The sequence below is a fragment of the Pangasianodon hypophthalmus genome, chromosome 9 (genome assembly GCF_027358585.1).
Source record: "Pangasianodon hypophthalmus isolate fPanHyp1 chromosome 9, fPanHyp1.pri, whole genome shotgun sequence".
Taxonomy (NCBI): Eukaryota; Metazoa; Chordata; class Actinopteri; order Siluriformes; family Pangasiidae; genus Pangasianodon; species Pangasianodon hypophthalmus.
Window position 1 is genome coordinate 20,144,749 of NC_069718.1, and position 25,945 is coordinate 20,170,693.

At 39.5% G+C, this 25,945-nt stretch overlaps 2 protein-coding genes across 10 annotated transcripts in view; one reads left to right on the forward strand and one right to left on the reverse strand.

Moving 5' to 3' along the window:
• Positions 1 to 100: 100 nt before the first annotated feature.
• Positions 101 to 14,089, reverse strand: pus7 (pseudouridine synthase 7). 8 transcript variants are annotated; one of them, XM_053237157.1, is made up of 18 exons: positions 13,937 to 14,089; positions 13,342 to 13,464; positions 12,884 to 13,210; positions 12,183 to 12,267; positions 11,806 to 11,919; positions 10,609 to 10,753; positions 8,728 to 8,745; positions 8,369 to 8,480; positions 7,008 to 7,085; positions 6,662 to 6,790; positions 5,162 to 5,287; positions 4,984 to 5,045; positions 4,612 to 4,772; positions 2,730 to 2,856; positions 1,655 to 1,756; positions 1,390 to 1,519; positions 1,135 to 1,226; positions 101 to 602 (listed from the first exon to the last, which is right to left on the reverse strand). In XM_053237157.1, exons 1-18 carry the CDS (start codon positions 13,978 to 13,980, stop codon positions 466 to 468), a joined length of 2,112 nt encoding a protein of 703 aa, XP_053093132.1. In that variant the 5' UTR covers positions 13,981 to 14,089; the 3' UTR covers positions 101 to 465. The 8 variants fall into 8 exon arrangements, with proteins under 8 accessions (XP_053093132.1, XP_053093131.1, XP_053093136.1 ...); XM_053237156.1 differs by having other exon boundaries at positions 12,884 to 13,213; XM_053237161.1 differs by having other exon boundaries at positions 13,342 to 13,435; positions 13,937 to 14,058.
• A 1,451-nt stretch (positions 14,090 to 15,540) lies between these two features.
• srpk2 (SRSF protein kinase 2) overlaps positions 15,541 to 25,945 on the forward strand; it is a 61,579-nt gene continuing 51,174 nt past the window's right edge. For both annotated transcript variants that reach the window (XM_053237109.1, XM_034307282.2), the window contains exons 1-2: positions 15,541 to 15,678; positions 15,936 to 16,002. In XM_053237109.1, the coding sequence (XP_053093084.1) occupies positions 15,663 to 15,678; positions 15,936 to 16,002 (83 nt within the window). In that variant the 5' untranslated portion in view covers positions 15,541 to 15,662. The remainder of the gene's footprint in view (positions 15,679 to 15,935; positions 16,003 to 25,945) is intronic.

A 25,945-nucleotide genomic window follows, 5' to 3' on the forward strand; every position in this document is an offset into this window, starting at 1 on the left:
GTCTCTGACACAACCTTGGGCACCAAACTAAACATGTTTCTTTATCTATTATTTTAACCCTTTAATGTGATGAGTAAAATGAGCCACAGTTACATCAGCGTAAACGAAGATCTGAACATAGGGATGTTTAGTGATTTAATTATATTTGCAAAATGTCATTTTGTAAATATAAAAAAGACACAGTATTTATTTATCCCATCTGTACATCTAAAGCGCAATCTGATATCAGACAAAAAGTTCTCCACACATTCATCAAGAACAGGGTGGGCAATTTTGCAAACGCAGTGTCCACCCTGCTAGTGCAGGGCAATAAAGGCCAATTAAACTGAAGGTTTATACTCACTGTTTTCTAAGCTTGTTAAAAAGAAAGACATTAAATACTGAACAATTCTGTGCTTATGTCTGATTGCAATTATTAAAAACAAAAGCTTGGGGGAAAGTAAAACTCCAGACAGACGATGGTCCTCAGTTCAGCCACACAGTGTTAAGCTGCGTCTGGTTCTTGATGCTGGTGTCCATTTTAAGCACTTCTCTGATGGCCATGGTGGCGTAGGTAGATGGAGGGAGGGAGAACTCCATCTTCAGAGCCTTGTATTTACCCTCTACATCATCAGCATGGGGTTAGAGAGGCAAAAGAACAAGAGAAAGAAATATAGTCACATACGAAAAACAGCACAAAGAACAGTGAATCTGCTGCTGGCACTTTTACATTCAGCACCCGAGGGAAGGTGCTGCTTATTTTATGATACAACCACAGCTGCCAACAATGCAGCAACAAGAAAATCCTAGCAGACAGAAAGTGAAAAACAAACAGAATTTTACCACAAAAACCTTAGCATGTGTCAGTGGACAAGATTTTCAGAGGTGTGCCAAGCAACAGTGAGTCAAAAGTCTGGTATGACCACTACTTAATAATAAGTAGCTCCTCTGTTTTTTATCTTCTTGCTTTCTATTAGAAGACCATGGATCACAAGACTATAGCTTGTGGACTGACATGTCAAAATTTTCAAACATTCTTCAGGTGTCTCCTTCCTGTATCACTGAAGTAAGGGGAGAAAAATCATAAATGCTACGGCTAAACTGTCAGTGTTGGCACCCCTGTACAACTATGACAAATGGACTAAAATTACTGACCTGTCAGAAAAACTGGTGCTGGTTTGTTTTCCAATTTCTCTACATCCGTGTGGACCAGAGGCACTCTGGGGTCATCATAATGAATCAGCTCCCTTTCAAAGATGACCAGGAAGAGAGGGACAGGGAGAGGAAAAAAGACAGAGAGAGCAATGTGAACCAATCTGATGCATCACAAGCTGAGCTTATTCCATTATCCATAATTTCAGGCATAAAAAGTAAAGAAGAAAAAAGGAGTTGAAGTGAAATTCCACTGACCAGCTGACATCACTTGGGCATATGAGGATACGGCGGTAGGCTCCAGCCAGTGAATAATCTCGTACTTTATGCCTCATGTTATCAATGTCCAGATTATCGGCTGCCAGCATGTCTCTGTAGCCTTTCCCCACTGCCGGACAGAGTGCACGTGACCGAAGAGTTTGAAAAACACTATTACACCGAGGCATTTACAAAATCAAATCTAAACTTCACACAGGAATTGGAGATAATCCTAGAGAAAATATCAAGGTGTGCTCTGACTGACCCTTGTGTGTGGGATAGATGACATCAAATCCAGGTAGTGGCATCACAATATCATGAATGGAGTGCTTATCAACTTCCTCTGCAGATAGGATGTGAGCAGTGCCTGCAAGACAAAAGCACTAAAATTACACAAAATATCATTATCAAACACCAACCTATCAAAAATATGTCTTATTCTGTTATACTAACCATCAGCATTCATATTCTTTAGGAAATCTTTTTTCACGACTTTTGCAGGACATGTTTCATCACTTATTGTTAGAGTAACTCATATGCCAACCACTCAACCCTACAGTCAACATTACAACCTCATACTGACAAACACAGACGTTTGTAAACCATTCCTCAACTAGAATTTCTACCAATTCAAATTCAAAAGCTTTACCAAAATATTAATAAGTTGATGTAGCAAGAAGAAAAAGTTGCCATCAAACAGCTGATGAATAACACAGAAAATACTGAGAATGAATGAGACAAACATTTTGAGCACTATTTGCATTATAATGGCTCAAATGTGCATAGCTATAACCTACACTCCACAGCACACAACGATGTGTTCATGTAAGGATTAAAACACGATGGGGTGTGATTATATAGGAAATTAACCAATGTTGGGATGATTATTTTCCAATAACAGCACATCCCAAAAGTGTTTTATTTCTCTTATGTCACAGCAATTTGTCAACGCAATTTTTTTTTAAATTAAAGAAGAAAATGGCAGACGTTTTTATCTGTTTTTAGAGGATGATTAAAAACTAACATTGTAGTGGAAACATTATAACACAAAGAGGTTAGGCTACTAATTATGGACTGTTAAAAGCAACTTAACTGCAGCGAAGGGTCTCCATTTGAAAAGAAAACCGTAAAGAAAAACGTTGCCACTAACAAGTGCATTAATATAAACCTGTGATTTGCTTTGTAGCTGGGACTGCTGTTATGAACCTTCTGACCAATCAGAATAGAGAATGAACAGTGTGTCCATATAGAACTCAAGCAACATGAGCAGCAAGCTTTCAAATCATAATCATACCACTGCAAATCCATTAATACACTTAAATTATACTGAAGAACCACACCTCCTTTGAGTATTAGGTCTCCTTCCACAGCTTTAAGGCCATAGGCTTCCACTCTCCTGCTGACCATGGTGTTCCACACAAAGCTCTGGTAGCTGTGGATATACATGAGCCTGTTGTTGCGAGGGATCTGAGGGGAAAAAGAAATCGGTGAGGAAAAACAATGAATGATTTAGAAAATGACATTAGGATAGACCGAGTTTAATAATAAATGTTATTTGTATAGCACCTCTGATACACTCACAAGCACTTTATTAGGAACACCTGTATACCTACTCATTCATGTAATTTACTAATCAGCCAATCATGTGGCAGCAGTGAAATGCATAAAGTCATGCAGACACGGGCCAGCAGCTTCAGGTAACGTTCACATCAACCATCAGAATGGGGAAACAATGTGATCTCAGTGATTTTGACTGTGGCCCGATTGTTGGTGCCAGAGAGGCTGGTTTGAGTATTTCTGTAACTGCTGATCTCCTGGGATTTTCAATCACAAGGGTCTCTAAAGTTTGGTGCAATAAAGAAAAAACATCCAGTGAGCAGCAGTTCTGCAGACGGAAATGCCTTGTTGACGAGAGGTCAATGGAGAATGGCGAGCTGACAGAAAGGCTGCAGTAACTCAGATAACCACTCTGTACAACAGTGGTGAGCAGAAAAGCATCTTAGAATGCACAACATGTTGAACCTTGAGACACATGGGCCACAACAGCAGAAGCTAGGTCTGATGAATCTTGATTTCTGCTGAGGCACACAGATGGTAGGCACAGAATTTTGAACCAAACTGCCTTGTGTCAACAGTCCAGACAGGTGGAGGTGGTGTAATGGTGTGGGGAATGTTTTCTTGGCACACTTTCGGCCCGTTAATACTAACCAATCATCGCTTGAATGCCACAGCCTATTTGAGTATTATTGCTGATCATGTGCATCCCTTCATGGCCACAATTTACCCATCTTCTAATGGCTACTTCCAGCATGATAATGCACCATAAGCAAAACAAAAGTCATCTCAAGCTGGTTTCATGAACATGACAGTGAGTTCAGTGTTCTTCAGTGATCTTCCCAGTCACCGGATCTGAATCCAATAGAACACCATTGGGATGTGGTAGAACGGGAGAGTCACAGCATGAAAATGCACCTGAAAATCTGCAGGAATTGCGTGATGCAATCATGAAAACATGGACCAGAATCTCAAAGGAATGTTTCCAACATCCTGTGGAATCCAGGTCATGAAGAATTGTGGCTGTTTTGAGAGCAAAATGAGGCCCTACCCAGTATTAGTGTAGTGTTCCTAATAAAGTGCACAGTGAATGAGTGTATATTATGTTTGATATGCATCTGGAGATTTTTTTATTCCCTCTAATAGAAAAACCACATTTTTTTTTAATAACCTACCTTTGTTTGGTTTGCGTAAATAGAAAAGGGATACACATCTGTGATATTTAACAGGAGCACAAAAAAACAAAGTATAAAATGGATGGTTTCGATTCTAAAATCTAATTGGCTGAGCCACATTTGAAGCCGTTGTCAAATCCGAGATATATGCATGTGAAGCAAACAAAAAAAAAAAAAAAAAAGAAAATTCAATTTAGGTAAAACCAACTAAAATAATAATAATAATATACAAATTCTGTAAAAGTGTTAATTAAATTTATTTTTTCATTTAATTTAAATTAACCCAAACTAAACTTAATTTCAAGTGAAGTATTCCATCAGGAAGCACTTTCTGGGCAGCCAGTTTGTGTGACTCTTTCTTCATCCTCCTGTCTCACCACAAGTATTTAAACTTGCATTATCCTTATTTAAAATCATGATACTGAAGCAACTACAGTATTAATTACAGAGAGTGTGTGTGTGTGTGTGTGTGTGTGCACGCGTGTGTGCTCACCATTCCGAAAGCTGTAATGATGTTTTTTTTGCCGTACTTTGACAAGCCCCTCAGGAGCTGTCCCTCTACACAGCGTTTCACTGGCAGCTTCTTCAGGGCTGCTTCAGGATCCTGTGTCTGGGCCCATTCCTCTCTACACTTCACCAGATAGCCCTTCTCCGCTAATGTCAGTCAGTGTGTGTAAAAGGAAGATAGAGTGGGAGGGAAAAAGGAGGAGATACATAGAGAGGTAACAGTAAGTGAGAGGGAGTGAGGCAGAGAGATTAATTAATAAAAAATATTATTTCTTGTTCTTGAGGAGGAGATCTTATCTATAGACTTTTTACTTTTTACAATCAGTGCTAAAGCTAGAATCACGAGATAAGCACACACCCCCAGGCCGTGGCTTTAGGATCAGGTCCATCACTTCAGTCCAGTTGTTCTGCAGGATGGCTCTGGAAGTAAAGTGTTTATAGAAATCAGACTGACTCCCAAAACACCTACACTGCAGCATATTGAATGTGAATGTGTAATTAGTAACTATTAGATGCCTGATCAGGTGTGTTTTTACCTGCCAACCTGGTGTGTGGGTACAGCTGTGGTGCCAAAGCGCTGCATGCCGTAGTAGTTGATAAAGCCAGTGTCCCTGAGTGATGTCATGGCCTGTTCCACCTGCTCATCAGAGCCTGAGATGTTCCTGCAAATACAGAAAACAAGAGGAGCCATTATCTCAATACTGCTTAAAATGACTGTGTTATTTCAACTCCAGTATGAATATGCCATGGGGGCTATGCCATGAGACCAAGACCAGCAAAAATAAAATACAATCATTTTCAACTTCGGTCCAACTTCAGTGCCAAAAACATCTAATAAATTATGTGTTGGCAGTAGAGGACACCACACCATGTAGTGAAAGGGGTCCTTAGGATTGAATTTGAGAAGCCTTGCAGCTAAATATGCACAAGATGAATAGGCACAAAGCTCTGAGTAATTAGATTACATTTGTAGTCTGAAGGCACGATTTACTAAGATCCGAAACAATGCTAATTTGAGTGTACAATGTGCCTGCATAAATAGTGGGCGTGTTGTGGGTGATTTACAAAGAATAATAGCGTGAGTTATCTCGAGTGCAAAATACGGGGAGGATACACAATGTAATTTTTTTTGTGTGTATGTGTGTGTGAGCTAAATGTTCTCGGCAGCTGCATCAAGTTCAGATATCAAAGAGACTCCTGGAAGAATAAAGTGAATGAAAAACTCACTCACCGCTTCATCGTCAGGACATGGTTGAGCCTAAACCTATCCCATAAGCTGGGAATACACCCTGGGTGGGACTTCAGTCCATCAGAGGGCACCATGCACACACACATTCACAACCTGAGGGCAATTTATCTTAGCCAATCCACCTACTACTATGTTTTTTGTCAGGTGGGAGGAAACTGGAGAACCCAGAGGAAACCCATGTGGACCCTCAGAGAACATGCAAAAACTCTATACAGACATTAATCAAACTCAGGATCGAACCCAGGACCCTGCCTTTACTAAGGCATTATTTAGATACGCTTTCTCATCACTAATACTTAGTCAGTGATATAAATTTGTCTTCAGCTGGAGGAAATGGGCTTCCACAAATTTAATATACTCTCCGGATATACAGTATTAATTTGCACACGCAATAACCCTTCTGAAAGTGACTTTCTGACAGAGTAAATCATACTGTGGATACTAAATTAATATATTTGCACTGGCATGCCTATATTTTGCACTTTTAGTTAGAAAACATCCTAAACTGCATACTGATAAAGACAAACTCGTGCAACGGACAAGACGTGCTATTTTACTATTGTGAAAAATGCAATTCTCCACAGACCCAGTTAGTAAATCAGCTTGCATCATTTTTTTTTTTGCAGGTGTTAAGTTTGCATGTATTTTTACACATGCAACCCTTTAATAAATCATGGCCTGAGTTTAGTTCGTAAAACACAAGTGTGCATGAACTAAAAGTACTAAAATAAATAGTAGCAAGTAATGAATTACATTGAAGTATATCCTTGGTGAAGTGTGCACTGACCTGAGTACCACTGTGAAATGGTTCCCCTGCAGCTCCCCCAGTTTCAGAGGGTGCTTTTTATAGCTGAAGTTTCCCAGTTTGAAGTTCATCAGGCACTTATTGAGGTGAGCCAATCGTTCTGCACTGATTCTGAGAAGATACAATAATAAACCTTCTAAAATACATACACGACTCATTCCCTATAATCACAAAGCTACAGCTACAAAAGATCAAAATAAACATCAGCTTGAACAACCAGGGATGTGAGACAGAATAAAAATCCAGACTTTATACAAGCAAGGTTGTAAACAGGAGCTGGACTTCTGCGCAATGCAGACAGTGAGTCAGATGAGCTGACTGCACTCACTTTAACACAGCAATCTCTTGCACTGTGATGGCTCTCTTGTCTTTTGTGCCCATGTAGGAGAAGACATTGGGTCGGACTCTGAGGACACATCAGAAAGCGAAAGAAAGGCAGGGTATGAGAGTCTGCGCAGAGAGCATAGAGAAAACATACAATGTCTGAATACGCTTTCCAGAAATGAAGTATTTCATAATTGGCATGTTCTGTAGTAGATGTTTTGTAACTGATTAATAATAAACCTATTACAGTATACAAAAACAAGCAGTAAGACATTAAAGGAAATTAAAACTCTCTCTAAATTTCAGACTGGTCAACATACAAATCCTTAGCTGTAAAAGCTTTATAAACATCCCTTCTGCAGCAGTTCCAGAGATGTAGGGCACCTAGGAGGGAACTCTCGTTTGACTCTTCTCTCTTCTGAAGCGCAGTGTCTGAGCAGGTCAGGTCGTTAGGTCTTTACTTACCTGAACTGTCAGACAGTTCCTGCATTATTTTTAAGGTGTGTTTCATATTATATTACTGTGGAATGCAGGGCTGCACAACTAACCACAATTCAGATGTGACTTGGCATGCCTTGCAAACATCCTGATTAGGGTCCTATGGAAGCGGTTTTCCTTTTTCCTCATTTTAATTATATTTCTGGCACATTTTTGTGTGTTTTTATCCACATTAAAAACACTAATTATGATTATGTATGCTTATTTTTTTCAACTACAAAACTACATAGCCTGATTTCCTAATAAAATCCAAAAGAATATATTTTACATGATTTAAAACAAGTTCACATTCATAGTGTGTTTTAATACCTTTCAAAAAAAAATAATAATAAAACAGTTAAATGGAACTGTGATTTTATCTCTGCTTGTGGCAGAGAATAAAGGTTCTCACTGTGTGTCTTTAAAAATAACTGTCTCTCTGACACATGATAGGATTTTTAACACAATAAAAAAACCATATAAACAAACAAACACTGGATCTCTACATAGCGATCAGTGATCAGTACTGAATGAGCGTGAATTACTTTTAACATGAACAGCCAAGTTACAACAACAATCGTGGTGCTGACTATGTGCGCTGAGCTGAAAGCACCATATGCTGACTGCCTCTTACATTACTCCACTGGTTCCATGCACATAGCTATCTTCTGTGACTTTACTGACAGATTCTGCAAGATATACTGAATACACATATACACAAACACAAGAGTAGGACAGTACTTGTGTTAAGAATAACATTTACTAAAAGAACAATAAAGGCAATTAAGGAGCAAATGTTTGATTTGTTCACAAAAATTAAATATCTTTTAAACCAAACTATGTTAAATAATATAACCATTGTTGTTATGTACAGGAGCCATAACACACCTGAGAAATTTGGAGAGAACGTTGATGGCATCCATGGTGTCTTTATTCTCCTTGTAAAGCACAAAATGGCAAAAGCTGCCACGGTTCTTAGGCCATGAGTGTTTTCTTGGTGCTTCCATGAAGAGAGACAGACAAAAAGAGTGAGATGGTAAAACAACAGCTTAGGGTGGATACCACAATTTAACAGCCAAAAGTAAAAGTGTTTCATTTCAATTATTAGATTACTCCAAAAACAGTATAAACTTACTACCAATCCGTTGTACACCTGAACAGCAATTGTCCTAAATGAAAATCCAACAAAACAAACCCGTGATTCCCCCAACCCCTCTCATGGAGCTGAGTGGAGGTGAGGTTCTTACCTGCAGCTGTTCGAACTTCTGTCCCAATAAAGAGGAGCATTAGGAGGACAAGAAAGTGTTACTAAGATCGGTCAGGGACCAAGTGGAGAACCCAGAGACAGGGCATGATGTGCATGCAGGGAGGAGATGTGCCAAAACACTTCTGTATGCCAGGGTCCTGACTCGAGCAGTAAATGCTCTCCAGTAAACAGCCCTCCATCTGGCTTTACCATGTCACATGTTCAAAAGGCCAATGGTCTGTTATGTAAGACCCACACATGCCAAAAGACTACACATGAAGAGAACCATATAAGTGGGAGTAGTCGCTTTTCTGTTACTATATACAAAACTACTATTATGCTAAAAAGCTTTCCAGATCAAAGCAAAATCAAAGATTTTCCTGAAAAACAATCTGGTAAGTCATTTCGTAAGGCTGTCTAACAGCGCTTCCCCACCGAGCAGTGTGGCTCGCCATGACTCAGCAAGAAATGAGTATGTGTGCAGCTTTTCCAACACATAACTCTACCTGTGGAAGTAGGAAGAGTTTTTTTTTCTAGATTTTAGTGGGTGATAACTTGTGAGAGGCACAAATCCCAAAATACTACTGAACACCAGACGTTGCTCATTTCATGTTAACATGCCATGTCTGATCTCAAGTGATCTAATAAGCACTAGACACATCGAGCTTGCTTTATCGGAATCACGCGACCCCAAACACAAGAGTGACAATATTTTAATCTTTGGTAAAAATACAGAGGAGTTTGAGCGCAAACTTTACCAGACAATATTTGAAAAAATTCAAAACACAAGAAGGATCAGTGGCTGAATTTCAAATGTCTTTCTGCATTAGGTGTGAGGGCACCAGGTAAGACATTCACCTCCATTATGTTATATCCTGTGTAGGTTACTCTGGGTGTCTGTCTATAGCTGATTCTCTATCTACTAATTTCTAAGTTTGCCCATTGTACATCATTACGTCATCTGAATATCTGCTGAACTTATTATTATTCTAGTCTAAGCTAACTTTCAGATCATCATAATGTCCGTCAGTAGAGTCGCCTTTTAATATCCAATTTTACTGTCATTTCATTGTGCTATCCACCTCAACTGTACTCCCTCACATAGATATTTTCATTCTGATAGATCCTGTATTATATGCGTGGAGGAGTGTCGATGCAGCTGTAGCTGAATTCTGGCCAAGTTTAGCCATTTTTTTTGTTAAATCATACTTTGACATCTCTACTTATATATACAAATATATTTCCCCAAAACGTAGAAATGATTTTTATTAATGTTCTAAGGAGCCAGTTTAACAAACACAGCTACAAACATAGCTGGTATAAAAAAGCCAGGTATAAAACTAGACAGTTTTCATGGTCATATTTGTTATTAAATATTTCATTTAGCGTGCATTGTCTTACAGTGGAAGTGTTACTTCTTGTTATGATATGTGCAAAAAAAGGTCAAATTTCACCATTTCACCATCATATTCATCTATCTATTTATCCTAATAATTTACTGTTTTATTCATGTATTTTTCAGCAAAAAAAGGAGGTCCTATTAGTAACATACAATTAACTACATGATTATAATTTGTCCAGAGCTTTGCCTCTCTTACTATTAATATCTTAATAAAATTCTCAGTTAATAGTAACCCTTTATCCAGACCCTGTAGTGTGCACTTAACCCTCTCTCAGACATGTGCACAGCTGCCTCAACCATGTGTGTCCATGCACCTGTACATGCCAGATCTATTTTCATTAAATGAAACATGCAAGTTGAAAGATGGAGAGATTGTGGCATGACATGGGTAATTACACATGCAGAAAAGTGAGATAATGTCATGTAGAGATACAGCCATCTTTGTTTTGATTTGAGAGGGAAGAATTGATGCATCATTACCTGCTAGTGCTTTTTTCCCAGCCGCGTGATATGCCACTATGAACCTCTTGCCCTCTCTTTCCTCAGTTTTGGTCTCCAGTCCTGGGTATAGGGCTTTGATTGCTTTATGAAGCAAAGTACGCCTCTCCTTGGAATCTCCTTCCACCTGTGTGGATGAACATATTACAGATGAACAATGCCTTCTGATACACTGACACTGCAATTAAATTTAAATACACAAAAAGGGCCCCATTTCAAAAAATTATTTCATTTATACTTCATAATTTATATTATATTTTCATCAAAAAACTGATTTTTATTTTATTATTATTATTTTTTACAAAATATTGCAGGCAGATAAAAAAGTAATACCTGAGACATCTGATTTAAAAAAAAAAAAAAAAAAAAAAAAAACACATCTTGCACACATTTTGACAGCTTTGCTTGCAGTATTAACAGTTAGATATTTTAGGCTACTAGAGTAGAGGTCTTTAAAAAGTTGGTCAAAGTTTGAGCACTCTCACAGGGCCAATCATCATCCTCTCTTCAAAACTCAATTACAAAAACAAGTGATTTATTTAAAAAGAAAATGTATTAAATTCCCCTGAAAAACATTTCAATTTAAAATTAAGTATGTGTTTTATTCCTCTAATAGAAGAACTATTTGCCAATGATTAGAATTTTTTATTTAATAAAGAACATCATACTTTTTATTCCTTTAAAGTTATATATAATGCTGGGGAATGTCCATTAAACAAGTTAGTTCTTGTTATCACTTATGTATAGCAGCTCTAAACAATCATTCCCTCCCTTTCTCATGAAGTTAATTAAAATGAAAATATTACTGAGAAACCAGTTCTCCATCTTTAGAATGGCAGAAAACATAAAGGAATGGCTCTACCACTGACTGCTATAATTCGCTATCACTGGAGACTTCAAAATTGCTAAATAAATGCTTCATTCTTACAAAAATACTAAACAAAGGTCTCTGTACAATTGGTCTAGTTTTATTACGATTAGATTATGTACGGTGTCTGCCGTACAAGTCCAAATGAATTTACACTTTAGAATGAGTGCATTAATATGAAAATCTGTGATTTGAATTTAGCAGTGCTGTGGTATTAACCTGAATATCTCTATCAACTAGTTCACATTTAGACTCACATTAGAGTTATAAGAGAAGAGTCTTATAAAATGGAGTAGTGCAAACCATGTCACCTCAATAGCCACATTTCCCTCTTTGTTTTTGAATAGCTGCAGATCAGCAAGCTGTTGTTTTTGCTCTTCTGTCAGGTCCTGACACTCTACTGGCTCAGTCTCTGCAGACGCTTCCTACAACAGAGGGCAGACAAGAGACTGACAACTCACACTCTTATAGATCGCAAACAGACAAATACTGCATAATTACTGAAACTGAATGGGACTGAGAAAATATCACGTATATCATGTAAATAGCAAATTTCTCTACGCAAGATCAGGTAAGAGAGTTTTTTTTTTTTTTACTCATCAGGTAAATCCTTGAGTGAGATGGTTCTTGGTCAGCTCTGACTGAGCTTTGATCCAGTACCTTGATACTGTACAGGCATGTGTCTCACCTCTGTTTCTACAGGTATGGAGAGGTCGTCTAGGCCCACGATCTTCCCCTCCTTGCTAATCTCATGAACCACAAAATCAGAGTACCTAATAAAACAGGTAATAAAATGTGTGTTTATTCAAACAATACTCACTCATTTATTACATCATTACATCTCTCTATGGTAGTGTTGCCATCTTAATCCTGGGCAATATTCACTGCCAGAATATGGGACACTTATAGGACTGCAGATTTGTTATTTGGCAGGATATTCCAAAAAACAAACAAACAAACAAACAAAAAAGCCATTAATGGTTAATTTTCTGAAACTACATGTGACGACAAGGAGGGAGGGGCCAGGCTATGAGGATGCACGCCTGGTACTGAGTTGTCTAATCAGTGAGAGAAAGTAATAAAGAAGCGTCTGGAAAGGGAGGGAGAGAGAGATTCACCCGTGTTTTATGTTGGTGTTTGTGGTTTCTGTTATGCTTAAGTTCTGTTTATTATTAAAACTTTACATTTGAGTTCACTCAGTTCCTGCCTCCTGCTTCCCCATTTCGAAAGTCTGTTACACTACACCAATCAGACAGACACGACAAGACGGCATCTTTGTTTTCCTGATCTAGCAGTCTACACCGTGAATATATGAAGAATGCCAGCATATCAGGACTTTGACATAAGGAACATGAGAGTGCCAACACATATGAACTCAAACACACTAACCTCTCTTTCAAGATTCCAGAGAATCCTTTATGATCACTGACAAACTTATGGATTCCTACATCCACTTCACTGAGACCATGTTTCATCATATCAGCAAAGCTCTCTCCTTCTCCATCTTCATCCTCCAAAGACTCCTCTTCCCCACCCTCCTCTGCCTCCATCTCTTCTTTGTCTTCCTCTGTTTGTTTGGTGACATGGCTGCCATTTGCTTCATCCTCAAGTCGGGCTTTCTTAGCAGTATGTTCCGAGTCCTCCTCAGGGCACCCTCGCTTCTCCCCAAGATGAATCAGGTTTGTTGAAGCCTCCTTGTCCTCCATTGGCACAAATCTGCTGTGTGCAAGAAGGAAGGAGGAAAAAAAGAGTTTTCACAGGATTCTTACATGCTGCTGTAGTTAGAATGTAGTAACAAGAAAAAAAGTAACATATGACTTTACAATAAACCCAGCAGGGTTACTCACCTCCAGGAGGAAAACTGTTGGAGAGCAGGAAAAATCTTTTGCTTATGATGAGATTTTTGAAGACTCCTTGACAGGTTAGGGAAAAGGCTCACTCCTGAAGGATAAGGACACAGAGTGACAGTTCTGTTGGGGGAAAACAGGAAATATAGACATTTAACACAGACACGGTGCAAACAGAAGCACAAATAAAGCTGGACACACAATCACACAATCTGCATTCTTCTAATTCTTGCAACTAGAAGGACATTTAAATGATAAATGTTTGCAGAAGAGGAGAGCTTTAGAGTGCTGCATGTCTTGGACAAACAGAAAGGTCGAGGCTATGATCAACTACTCCCTAATCATTACACATTACACATAATACCACAGTGAAGCTGTTTCTTGGAGATACTGCAGGAATTGTAATGTCTGCTACAGCTAGCATGTGAGCACCAGCAGCTAGTTTGGTGTTTAGAAGCCAAGCATGACCGTGTCTGGTTAGGTAACTGAGACAAGCTCGTGCATTACAGCTCTAAACGTCTTAGAACTTCATGCATTTAACACCCAAAATGTCTAACTGTACTGCAGAGATCTTGGCTCGTAATAACGTGCTCACCTGATCCACACCAGTCTTATTGGCCGCAGTGCCGCTATCAGCATGAGAAAGCAGCATGTGTTACAGTCCGCGCTACTCCGGAAGTGTTTACTCGGATAAGCCCCGCCTCCCGGATTGCTTTGGCTTGAATCCCAATCACCTCGATTGTGTACTAGCCATATAAACGCACTTTGTATATTATTTAATATTTGTTTTTACACCATGTAGATGTAGAAGAGTTAGATATATGCATGTAAAAAAAAAGTGCAGTTTTAATTTGTTTTATTTTGTTTAGTTTTGGCTTTAACGTTATAGAAAGGAGCACAAATTTGAACGTCATCCTGTTTACCTATTGGAGCCATTAGGAACTTTTATTCCTAGTATAACTTCCCAATTTACACCCACTCAAACACCACCACTTAACTTTGGGCCCCAGCGCACTAGTGGTGGCTCAGTGGTTAAGGCTCTGGGTTACTAATCAGACAGTCAGGGGTTCAATCCCCAGCACTACCGAGCTGTTACTGTTGGGAAAATGTGGTAACGCTCTCTTCCTAACAAGCTGGGATAAACAAAGAAAAGAATTCCCCTGTGCTGTAGGGTATCTATGACAAATAAAGGCTTCTACTTCAAACCATATAGACTATTCCTCCATCTGTAGAATGGAGACCAGGTGCTAACCCATCACACACAGGCAATTTGGTTGTCTTTAAACTGGGGAGCACCCGGTGGAAACCCTCTCAAACAGGCGAAGATGGGAATCGAACCCCCAACCCTGGAGCTAACCACGCCCTTCCCATCCAATTACTCGTTGAATACAACACAGTAGATTAAAATTTAGGGTTAAGAGCTTGTATGAACCACTTGTATGAACTTCAGATACAGCCTACAGATGGGGCTCACCTGTGCAGAGCAAACTCACCGCCTGTAGCATTACATTATGGGAGCAGGTACACAGATAACGCGCGCGCCCGTCTATCTGTGCGCGCTAATGTTGGGAATTCCTTTCAGTGAATCAGAACAACTGGCTCAGCTCACCAATAAGAACCGACTCTTTCGGCTCCCAAACGGTTCATTCACAGGATTGATTGATTGATTGATTCAGAGATATTGTAGTGAAGCTACAAGCTTAGCGAAGTTAGAGATATTGTGACCTGTAATGCTTCTTTTTTGGTCTGTCTATTATTAAATCAAATCTTAAACTAGTATCTAGTAAACATAATAAAATTTCTTTGCACTGCGCTTCTTCTCCAATTTATTAAAATACTTGCAAAAACAGCGAGACACTATGTATTTGCATAGACAGCAAACATTCCTGCATTCATAATACTGTGTCTGCGTTTCCAGAAGAATTTGAAGATAATTCCTATTTATCCTGATAACTTTTCACCTCCTCAACACACTACACTACAATATGCTGGGCCAAACAACGGAGTTGCATTGCATATAACAGCATTAGACTTATCAAACACTGATGAATTTTCTGTAAAAATTGTTACCGTATTATTAGTTTTGCCTTTAATTTACCGAAAGCCTGTTGGTTTTTGCCTTAACTTTACCATTCAAATCCAAAGAGTCGATTCGTTTACAAAAGAGTCGATTCGTTTGTAAAAGAGTCGATTCGTTCTCGAACGACACTCGTGCGCGCGCTTTCGCTCCTGGTTGACTGAGGGAGCGCGCATCCTCCTCCGGCGAGACTGGCGAGAGAAGCGGCCCATCGCTGCCTCCGACGGCGAGGACGGAGGACATCATGAGCTCCAGAAAAGGTAGAGATTTTATTTATTTGTTTTATGAATCAAAAAACTATCTGTTAATGTTGGTACAGCTTTTTAGAAGCTTCTTGTTGAACCAGAGAGAGTGTGTGTGTATGTGTGTGTGTGTGTGTGTAAGAGCGTTGGGTTGAAAGAGATGCTTTCACCGGACAGCTAGCTTATCGCGTTCTTCCTCTGTTCTCACCCGCTCCTCCCCCGGTCCTGTCTTCACCCTCTTCTCCTCGCACCCTTCCCCGACCTCTCTCCTCCAGTCATGGCTATTCAGGCTCGGAAAAGGAGGCCGAAAGGGAAGAAAGACAAGGCGACTCACCATCGAAGGTAAGTAATGAGGGGCGGCGGTCGGTTCACCGCGCGACTTGTGTGTTTTTGTGTCCGACAGTGAGAGATGCAGGCGCCCTGAACATCACAGGGCTGTTAATGTGCACAGGGTCGGTCCACACACACACACACACACACACACACACACACACACACACACACACACATGCGAGCGTTCAGCTGTACAGCTCAGTATTCCAGCCTGCAGTAATGGCCGGAGCGAGTCGGAAGTTGCTCATGGCAACGGAGGCAGTTTGTGTGTCTGTTTATTTCTTCCGTGTTTGTGTTTACATCTCTGTTGTTTTATATATATATATATATATATATATATATATATATATATATATATATATATATGTATACATATGTTAGCTCTAGCGTGTAATTGTGTCAGGTACAGTGTACGTGTACAAGCACACCGAAAGAAAGAAAGAAATGAATATATTGACATACAGGGTTAGGGGATGGAGGGATGACACGGCGGAGTGCAGGAGTAAAACACCACAGCTCACACACACCGTTCAGTACGGCAGTGTGCGGTTCAGTGGGCGTGTGGTGCGGGTGTGGTGTGTGTGTGTATGGGTGTGTGAGACAGATATGAGTCCTGGCAGAAGCACCAAGGCGACACACTTGTGTAAAACGGAATGTTGTGCACTGAATAAACGCTCCTTCCCTGTTGCTAGAAACTGGTCTGTGTGGAGAGTGACGTCAGCCGGCAGCCGTTGGGTGATTCCCTGTTTCCCGCCACTCTCGCGCTCCAGAAAGTGCTGGAATAAACTGCTGCTCTAGAGCTTCTCTGTATGGATGTAGTAATCCATACAGCTCTGACCTGACACCAAGACCAGCTACACACACAGACACGAGTCACCACCACACCCCTGACACCCAGACCCTGACCATGACCTCTCAAGGTTCAAGGTTCTTTGTTTGTCACATACATTTTACATACATGTGATGTAGTGAAATGTTTTTCCTTAGTTCCTTGTCTTACAGCGCAGCAACGAACAGAACTAAGATATACACACTTAATAAAAATAGAATTTAATAAAATCTAGTAGATATATAATAAAATGTAGTATCCTGTAGAGGATGTTGTTCTTCTTCCAGCTGCTCCTGTTAGGGATCGCCAGAGTGGATCATTGGTCCGCGTATTTGATTTGGCACAAATTTTACGCCGGATGCCCTTCCTGACGCAACCCTCCCCAATTTTATCAGGGCTTGGGACCGGCACCAGGAGCGCACTAGCCTGTGTACCCCCAGGGGCTGGGGTTGGTACCCAGAGTGGGGCTCAAATCCACGATCAAGAGTCTCATGCTCTACCAACTGAGCTAGCCAGGCTCCAGACTCCAGTGGATGGGGTTGGTTCCCCGGCTGGGAATCGAACCCAGGCCACGGCAGTGAGAGCGTCTTGGCCTAACCACTAGTCCTCCAGGGACCAGTAACCTATAAAGGAATGTAATGTGAATAAAATAGAATATGTAAAGAAAACAATATGCAACTACACAGAGTTTTTCACTTAGGATAAGCTCTTAGCATCTACAGTATCTTGCTGGCATTAGCTCCACCCGGTGTGAATGCAGGGGTCACACTAGCTAAGCGACAGGCAGCAATTCATTTCCTGTGTAATTTTTCAACACAGAGGCAGGATGTGGGGACAGTAACAAGCGACATGACAACAGTGCAATGTTTGAATTGAGCTTTCCACAATTTTATGCTAATTAGTAGTGATACGGTTTAAAAAATTCAAATTATTGACTCCAGTAAATTTCTTGGACTAATTGTGTGCCTTGGGTTGTCCAGTATCCTCCCAATCGTCTAGTCCCACAAGTGTTTAGTCTCATTTAACTACAAAACTACCAGGTGAGCTGGTTTGTGTGGTGCATGGCTAGCTTAGTTGGTAAAGCATGGGACTCTTGATCGTGGATTTGAGCCCCACACTGGGTGCCAACCCCAGCCCCTGGCAGTGCACAGGCTAGTGCACTCTCAGTGCCGGTCCCAACCCCAGATAAATAAGGAGGGTTGTGTCAGGAAGGGCTTTCGACGTAAAACCTGTGCCAAATCAATATGCGGACAATGGAAGGTGATCTGCTGTGGCGACCCCTCATGGGAGCAGCCGAAAGAACAACACCATTAGTTGTATCTTCCCTTTGAACAAGTTTCCAAAGCCTTCAGAAGATTGGAAAGCAGTGTCAAGCAGTTTTGAAAAGTCATTCTCTCACTTCGTTAGTGACAGTACTGGTAAAGTGATGTTACTTATAATCAAACCTAAAAAGACTTGGTGGTTAAGAGCACAGAACACTGCTGACGTAAATACTGATTATTACCTTCAGCATGCTGGAAGGAGACCATGTCTTGTCTGAGATTGTAAGAGATCAAGACCAGATTCAGGAACCAGAAAATTGGTTTCTGTGGTCTTAAGACCCAAACCATGAAGTGGGCTCACTTACATCGGGGTGTCTTATAGACTATATGGCCAAAAGTTTTTGGACACCTGACCATCACACCCATATGTGGTTCTTCCCCAACCTGTTGCCACAAAGTTGGAAGCACACAATTGTATAGGATGACATTGTATGTTGTAGCATTATAATTTCCTTTCACTGGAACTGGAACAGTGAGCTCCATGCAGACATGGTGTGTGAAGGTTGGAGCAGGAGAACTCGAGTGACCTGCACAGAGCCCTGACCTCAACACCACTGAACACCTTTGGGATGAACTGAAACACTGACTGCACCCCAGGCCTCCTCACCCAACATCAGTGCCTGACCTCACTAATGCTCTTGTCGTTGAATGAACACAAATCCCCACAGCCACACTCCAAAATCTAGTGGAAAACCTTCCCAGAAGAGTGGAGGTTACTATAACAGTAAAGGGGGGACTAAGTCTGGAATGGGCTGTTCAGAAAGCACATATGGATATGATATGATATGATATGATTAGGATGTAGAGTAAAGAAACAACATGTGGGGTCTTCTGTATAATGTTTATTGTGTTTTTATTTATTTATTTATTTTTGTATTTCCCCCATGTTTACTCCCTAACTTGGTTTTGCCGATTCCCATTCACTAGCTAACTCTCCCTTATCACATGGCAACTATCAGCCAGGGAGGTTAGGGAAAACACGTGCTTCCTCCAAGACACATGAAGCACAGCTTATAGAACTGCTGCTCTTGCTGATGCATCACAGGGCAGCATAACACACTCAGACGAAGACTGTCTAATCTCTAACACTATCTACTGTCTAATAACATCTCTTCACATATTATATAAGAAAAACAAATTAATTAATGTTATTCTATTTTTGAAAAACTGAGCACACTATAGCAGAGGCCTTGGTGATACAATGATAATTACAATTATTGTTGTAATTATTGTATATATTTTTTTCGATATCCATAATTTACATTTGATGTAATTTAGAGTATTAAGCAAAGACTTATGCCGTGTTCAACTACAGCTTGTAACTCAGAATTTCTGACCTCTGACTAAGAAAAACCAAAGACAACATACAACACCTCCTCACCTCGGAATTCCTACTTGGAAAGGTAAAAAAATGACATAATTCTGAGCTCTAACTTCCCGAGTTACTCTTTAACATTACACACAGACAGAGCGGGAAAAGAAATCTAGCCATGTAGTCTGAAGCTCGCAGAACAAGTGAGTGTTGTGAAGGCTAGTGATGGTGTATGACGGGTATTCAACTAAAATTTGTAAAAGTTTTCATAAAATTTCTTGCTTACAAATGTTCAGATAAACAGCTAACGTGACTGAATGGCGACAAGCGTTACCTTTTAATGCTTAACCATTAATGATTAGTTTATGGTTATAAAGCAGTCGATTTGAAGTGATTGTGTTTTGGTTCATAGTAGCGCTACACGTTATCACTTTTGACTAACATCATGGAGTCTGGACAGATGACTGTTTTGAATATGAAGTGGGGAGAACATACGCATACTTCTCTGTTGACTTTTTTAAACAAGCCATGTTGCCAGTTTGCTAATCTGACCACAGAGGGTAAATCAAGTGGAAAATCTAGGAAAGAATGTAAAAACTGTTCCCCATCTGACCTAACGTCTCCAACAGTGTAGCTAGTGTCTAAGCTGACTTCAGGTAAATAATTTACATAAATTCATGAGATTAGAAGAGCTGTAACAGTGTCCGCTATAGAAGCCACTTTAGTTCATGTTTAGAAATCTGTCGCTGAATTTAGGCCAGTTTTTTCCATACGTTTATGAAAACATCTTTGCTACAGTTTTTTTTTTTTACATTATACGGTTGAGTCCTCTGAAGTACTTTACTGGGTTCACTAGTTGACCCATGATGTATGAGGTATCTGAGCATGGTGTGGCGTGTGAATTATGCGTCCAAAATTGTCAAATATTAACTGACTAACTAACTCTGGCTGCTACTGTGATGACTCAGCTCAGGAACACTACAATCTGTTTTAGAGAATGCTCTCTGTCTTTTTTAGTTTTAACAAAACTTTGAGTATGATTTGGTTAAAGTTAGGAGTGGCCAGATTTTTGTCCTTTTTGCTTGATGGTTTAGGTTCTTTTTCCTCGGTGGTTAGCGATTTATAACCTAGCTCTACTGTCTAGGCAGTATGACTATAAGTTGTACATTTTGTTATTAATAAGGCTCCGTTCATGGTGTTCACTCAAATGCGCACAGACAATGATGGATCTCAGCAGAGACTGAAACAGAGGCCTAACTTCGTCTGTCTGTATGACAAGAAGCAAATTATCCGTTTCCAGGCTTATTCAGTACAGATTTTTCCTTGACGACAATTTACTTTGCTTCCAAATCATAATTAAGTATTCAGAGAGAACTATCAATTTGGACAAAGTCATCTAATGCATTGTGTAACAGGTTTAAGCATAATCAATGTGGCCTTTAATAAATTTAATTGAGTATGTAGGCTGCCTGTCATATTTATGAATCAACAGGTATCAAATCAAATAAGCTTTTTATTGACTCACAACATTTTGTCTTTTGTTGACAAAAGAAACTTTTAGTAGGTATATAAAAGAGCATTGAAAAATAGCATTAGGGCTCGTAAAGGCTGAATCTAACCATTGCCTGTTAAATAAGATAAGCCTACTGTAACACTGACAATGTTGATCCATTGTCTGTTTTTCACAGAGAGGCTTGGGGGGATACAACATACTGATATGTTTTATCAGTAGTTCTGCTGCGAGGCAAACCACAGGTTTATATTAAAGCACTTGTTCTTATACATTATCCTTTCTATAGTAACAGCTAACAAAGCGACTTGGCAGACATTCCACATAAACAGATTTTAAAAATGTGTGTAATTGTTGGTATGTGAGCAGATGTTTATTTAGCATTTATTGAAGAAGTCTCAGGTGTCAGCGTTTTGTAACAGACAGTGAGTATTCTTTCACAGGAGAGGCTTCAGGACACAGTGCTTTGTTCCTTTTGGTTTCTTGGTAACTTGACAAGCTTTGTATTTTTCTCTTATTTACTTCAACAGAAAGAAAGACGACAACATTAGATTAGGTAACAGGAAATAACTCGTCTTGCAGACATTCCACAGCATTTAAAATTGTAATCATTGGCAGATTGTGGTGTTATAAGAGGAATAAAACACTTCATGATATGCTGTTTTTTGGAAAATATTCAACTGCCTTGTTGATTATTGTCCTATAACATAACATGTCCCCTGTCGTGTTTTTTTTCTTACATATACTGTATATACCTGTCCCATTGGCAGGTAGAGGAAAATTTTCAATTCAGACCCTGATATTAAGGCTTGAAAGATCTAAGGGTGTCTAGGGATGATTGTGTAATACTGTCGAACAATAGTATTAAATTATTTCTTGTGCTTCCATCTAAATTGGAATCTTGACATATATATTGTCTTTGCTTTGGAATCCTTCTGAACACGTTGGATGCTTTTAAGAATTAAAAAAAGGCTTCAAACAAATTAATCTCTTGAGAAGATAAGGCACAGGTAAATTCAATCAGAAGAGACACAGGGTCACGGGCTTCAGAAGTCTCAAGAGTGCTGAGGTCTTTGGTGTGAATTGCGTGCTTGAAAAGTACTTCAGCCATCTCAGGGCTCTCAGGTAAATTGTGAATAACATGTATATCTTTGACTTAACAAAGAAGTATCTTGTTTCTCTGCAGGCAGGCCGTGACTGTTTGATCGTAACCATTTATCCTCAAATCTATTGTCTGCATGTATCCATGTGTCCATCGTGGTACAGCGTACTCTCTATAAATGACATAAATATGACAGATTCACCACTCCCTACTAGACATTGTGATTCCTCAAATCCTACAGCCACAACAGAGCATCAGAGAAAGAACATAGAAACCTTTCAGTTCCCTAAAACACACAAACACATTCATGCAAGAAAGACATCTGTAGTGGGTGTGGTGATATTATGTAGAAAGAGAGAGAGAGAGAGAGAGAGAGAGAGAGAGATTGTGTATTTTTAGCTGAGCGAAAGACACAAGAAACATAAGTCACCTGAAACTAAATGCTTGCTAATGTATGTGAAGGTGACCAGAGGTTGGCTTAGTAAATCCAGTGAACTGTATCTTTCATTGGGTGTTGCTTCCTCTATGATATACGACAATTGCAGTATGTAAGAATTCACATGTGACAGCACTGAAAGCGTGCGACAGCTCTGCATGTCTGTATTCTCTGCTGTTTGTTCATGCAATCATCGTTCCTGGCTAAAGAGTATTGTGTGAGTGCCACTGTGAAGCTCTGCTCTGGCTGCATGAAAGGGTTTTGATGTTCAGTTTACTTTTATGTTGTATCTGTTTTTGCATGCATGCGTGCGTGTGTGTGTGTGTGTGTGTTGGCTTAAGAACTGGGTTACTGTTGAGATAGGACCATAGGCAACAGCTGTTGTCTTTTCAGTAGGATAATCCAATGATTTCAGTACGATGACGTAACGCATCTCTTTAGGCCTACATTTTGATTTCTTTAGTTACGCTGAGCCAACAAGGTACTCTCCTCGGGGCGCAGCAAAATTGAATACAGCATCTCGCCATCTTCCAAAGCTATGCTAGTCCACATGAAATGTAAGCCTCTAAATGTTCCAACACATTGTACCCATTCTCACTCGTCACAGTTGCGATCAACAAAAATCCATTTTTATATTCCTGTATATTCTATTATATTCCTGATTCTAGGCTATTCAATCATCAGGTGAGTGGCAGAAAAAAACATCAGGAGACGATCAAACTTATGGCAGTGGTCTCACGGTAGAGATCTAGTTGAACAAGGAGGTTCTACTTAAAGTTTATCAGAAGATTAAAAGATATTCTCTCTAATCTGGATTAAGAGGTTTCACTTGACGAATAATTCCAGAATCATTCACCTACAGCAGCACAGAGGAGCACAATAGGCATGTCCCATAAAGTCCCCACTAGCCACTGAGCCACAGACCCAATCTTCAATACCCTTATCTTCAGAGGAACTTTAGCATTTGGAAGGAGAATACAGAAAGGATATGTCACCAGTTGTGTTTGCACTGTCTGGGAAAAGATCATAACGAAAAGATCTGCCCAGAGCTGCAGTCTTGGGAGCCTTTTGGGAGCAGTTCCACCTGCAAGTCCTTGTGAATGTGATAAATAGAAGACTTACAGGGCATGATGAATAATTGGTGATGCCATTCATGCTTGCCAACAGCTTTCAGACATTTTTTAACAACTTACTGAGAGGTCTAGTCCAGGCCTGTACACTTTTGGCACAATTTAGACATGATTTTGCTGTCACCATAAATTTTTTTGAATTGGATGGTAAATCACATGTGAATCTGATGGTAAATTGTGCGTTAATTGCACAGTGTGAAAGGGCAAATGATTCGAAGTGTGTTTGACTGAATTTTTTGGAAATGTAATTGGACATTTTGTAGTGTGAGCTGTGTCACGATCTGATATGCACATCAGGTGCCTAGTTAGCACAGTTAGTCTAACTGTGATTTTGCTATCATCACCGTGGAGTGGTTGCTCAGCAACCATATTTACGTGATGTAAGCTGCAAGCATTGCATGACTGGCTTGTTTCATGACTTTGAATCCAACACCAAAATTACAAAAAATAAAAATAATTAAAAAAAAAAAAACCACCCAGGTGATGGAAGTGGCACTAAGTGAACGTGTCTATATTCTTTGGTCTTTGCTTTAAATTAATGCACTCGTTCCAATGTGTTATCGTTTCTGTAGTAACAGCTCATTCATATAATCTAAGCCTAATAAAAAAAAAAATGGATGAAAGAACCTGTTATTGTTTACCTCCTCTGTCTTGAAGACTTGAGTCTCTTGGAGTTTCCATAAAATTTAACAGTTAACACCAGTTAGTTACAGTTCACTAATTTGATTGGATGAGTAGCATTCCAAGAGTGCTTATATTTAGAATAACCACACTGAGACGTTTCACTGTGTGTATCACTCCGCGTGTTCATGTTCGCTACGTAAAATTCCACCTCTAGCAACAGTCCCACTGACACTGTTACTACAGTAGTGTTAGCGACGTCTTGAGTGGAAATGGCAAACGATACCTTTTTCATGAATACAACTTCTGATTTAAAATGTGAAAGCTAGTCAGATGAAGATTGAAAGGAAGAAGAAGCAAATTTCACCCTGATGCACCTTTAACAGGAATGTACATCATTGTGTGCTAGCTAGCCAGCTAGCCGACGGACTATCAGTAAATGTGGCCTCTTTAGATTTCCACTTACGGAGCAAAAATAAACTAAATTTAACTAATTTAAACTAAACTTGGCCTGGATCACAGCTGTGCTGATATTCAGCATAACTACACTCTTGCTCGTGCAATACTGCTTAAATGTATCGTTCATTAATAACTTTGTAATTGTAATTGTTGGCAAATTACTGTGTTATAAGAGGAATACTATCTCTGACATATACTCAAAAGATTCAGTTTTAAAGTTTGTTTATTTCTTTATTTGTTTATCTATATATTATTATGTTAGCAGTTGCAATGAAAGTAATCCTGAAAGCCGGAGGTGCTGCAGCACCCTCAGCACCCCTAGTTCCTGCTTCAGTGCTAGTGGACAGACACGCAGTGTGCTCAGCAGCATAACAAGGTATCATAAAGTATGAACACATTTGTGATGCGATGTTCATCATCAAGAGATCGAGTCATGCAGTGTGAGCAGTAGTCAAGTAGCTGACAAGATTCCTCTCGCTGTACAGTAAAAGCCCTTTAAGTGACTCTATATTGTATCCTGAATTCTTCCACTCTTTGAGTTGGAATCTGTGGTACTAATTGTTCCTGCTGAGGAGATGGGCCTAATGTAGTCCTTTGTTAGAATTAAAGCTTAGACAGATTGGTTTTAGAATATGATTTAGCCAAACGTATACATGGATATTGGGAATTCAAAAATAAAATTATTTCTTATTTTGTAAGCAGATATATTTATGGTCCACAGAAGAAGTGGTTGCACAGGAGAAATGCCAAATCTTTGACGATTATTAGAAAACACTGAGTACTGAAAACTGTTTGTAAGTATCATTTAAGCTGCTGATACCTCAGAGATCCGTCATAGCAGAAATACATTGCAATGCTGATTTCAGTAAATGCAATTCACCAAAATGAACTTGCGTTAAGCACACTTATGTCTTTTGTAGCCTGAAGCAGTTTGGTTGCTATATAGTGTTTGTGTCATTTTACAAATGGAAGAAATTTGCCATGACAAGGCTGATGTATAAAACTGCAATTAATGAATTCAATGTTTAACAGTAAAACTTCTAAAATCAAGTGTTATCTGTGCTCATACAGGTCCGCAGTCTGACTACAAGCATACTAAAAATGACTTATGATTAGGGGTGTAACAAAACACTTCAATCATCTTTTGATTCGATTTGATTCTCAGAATATTTTGAACAAAAATTGAAAAAAGAAAAATTATGAGTGAAAACACTTTTCAGATCAAAAAGAA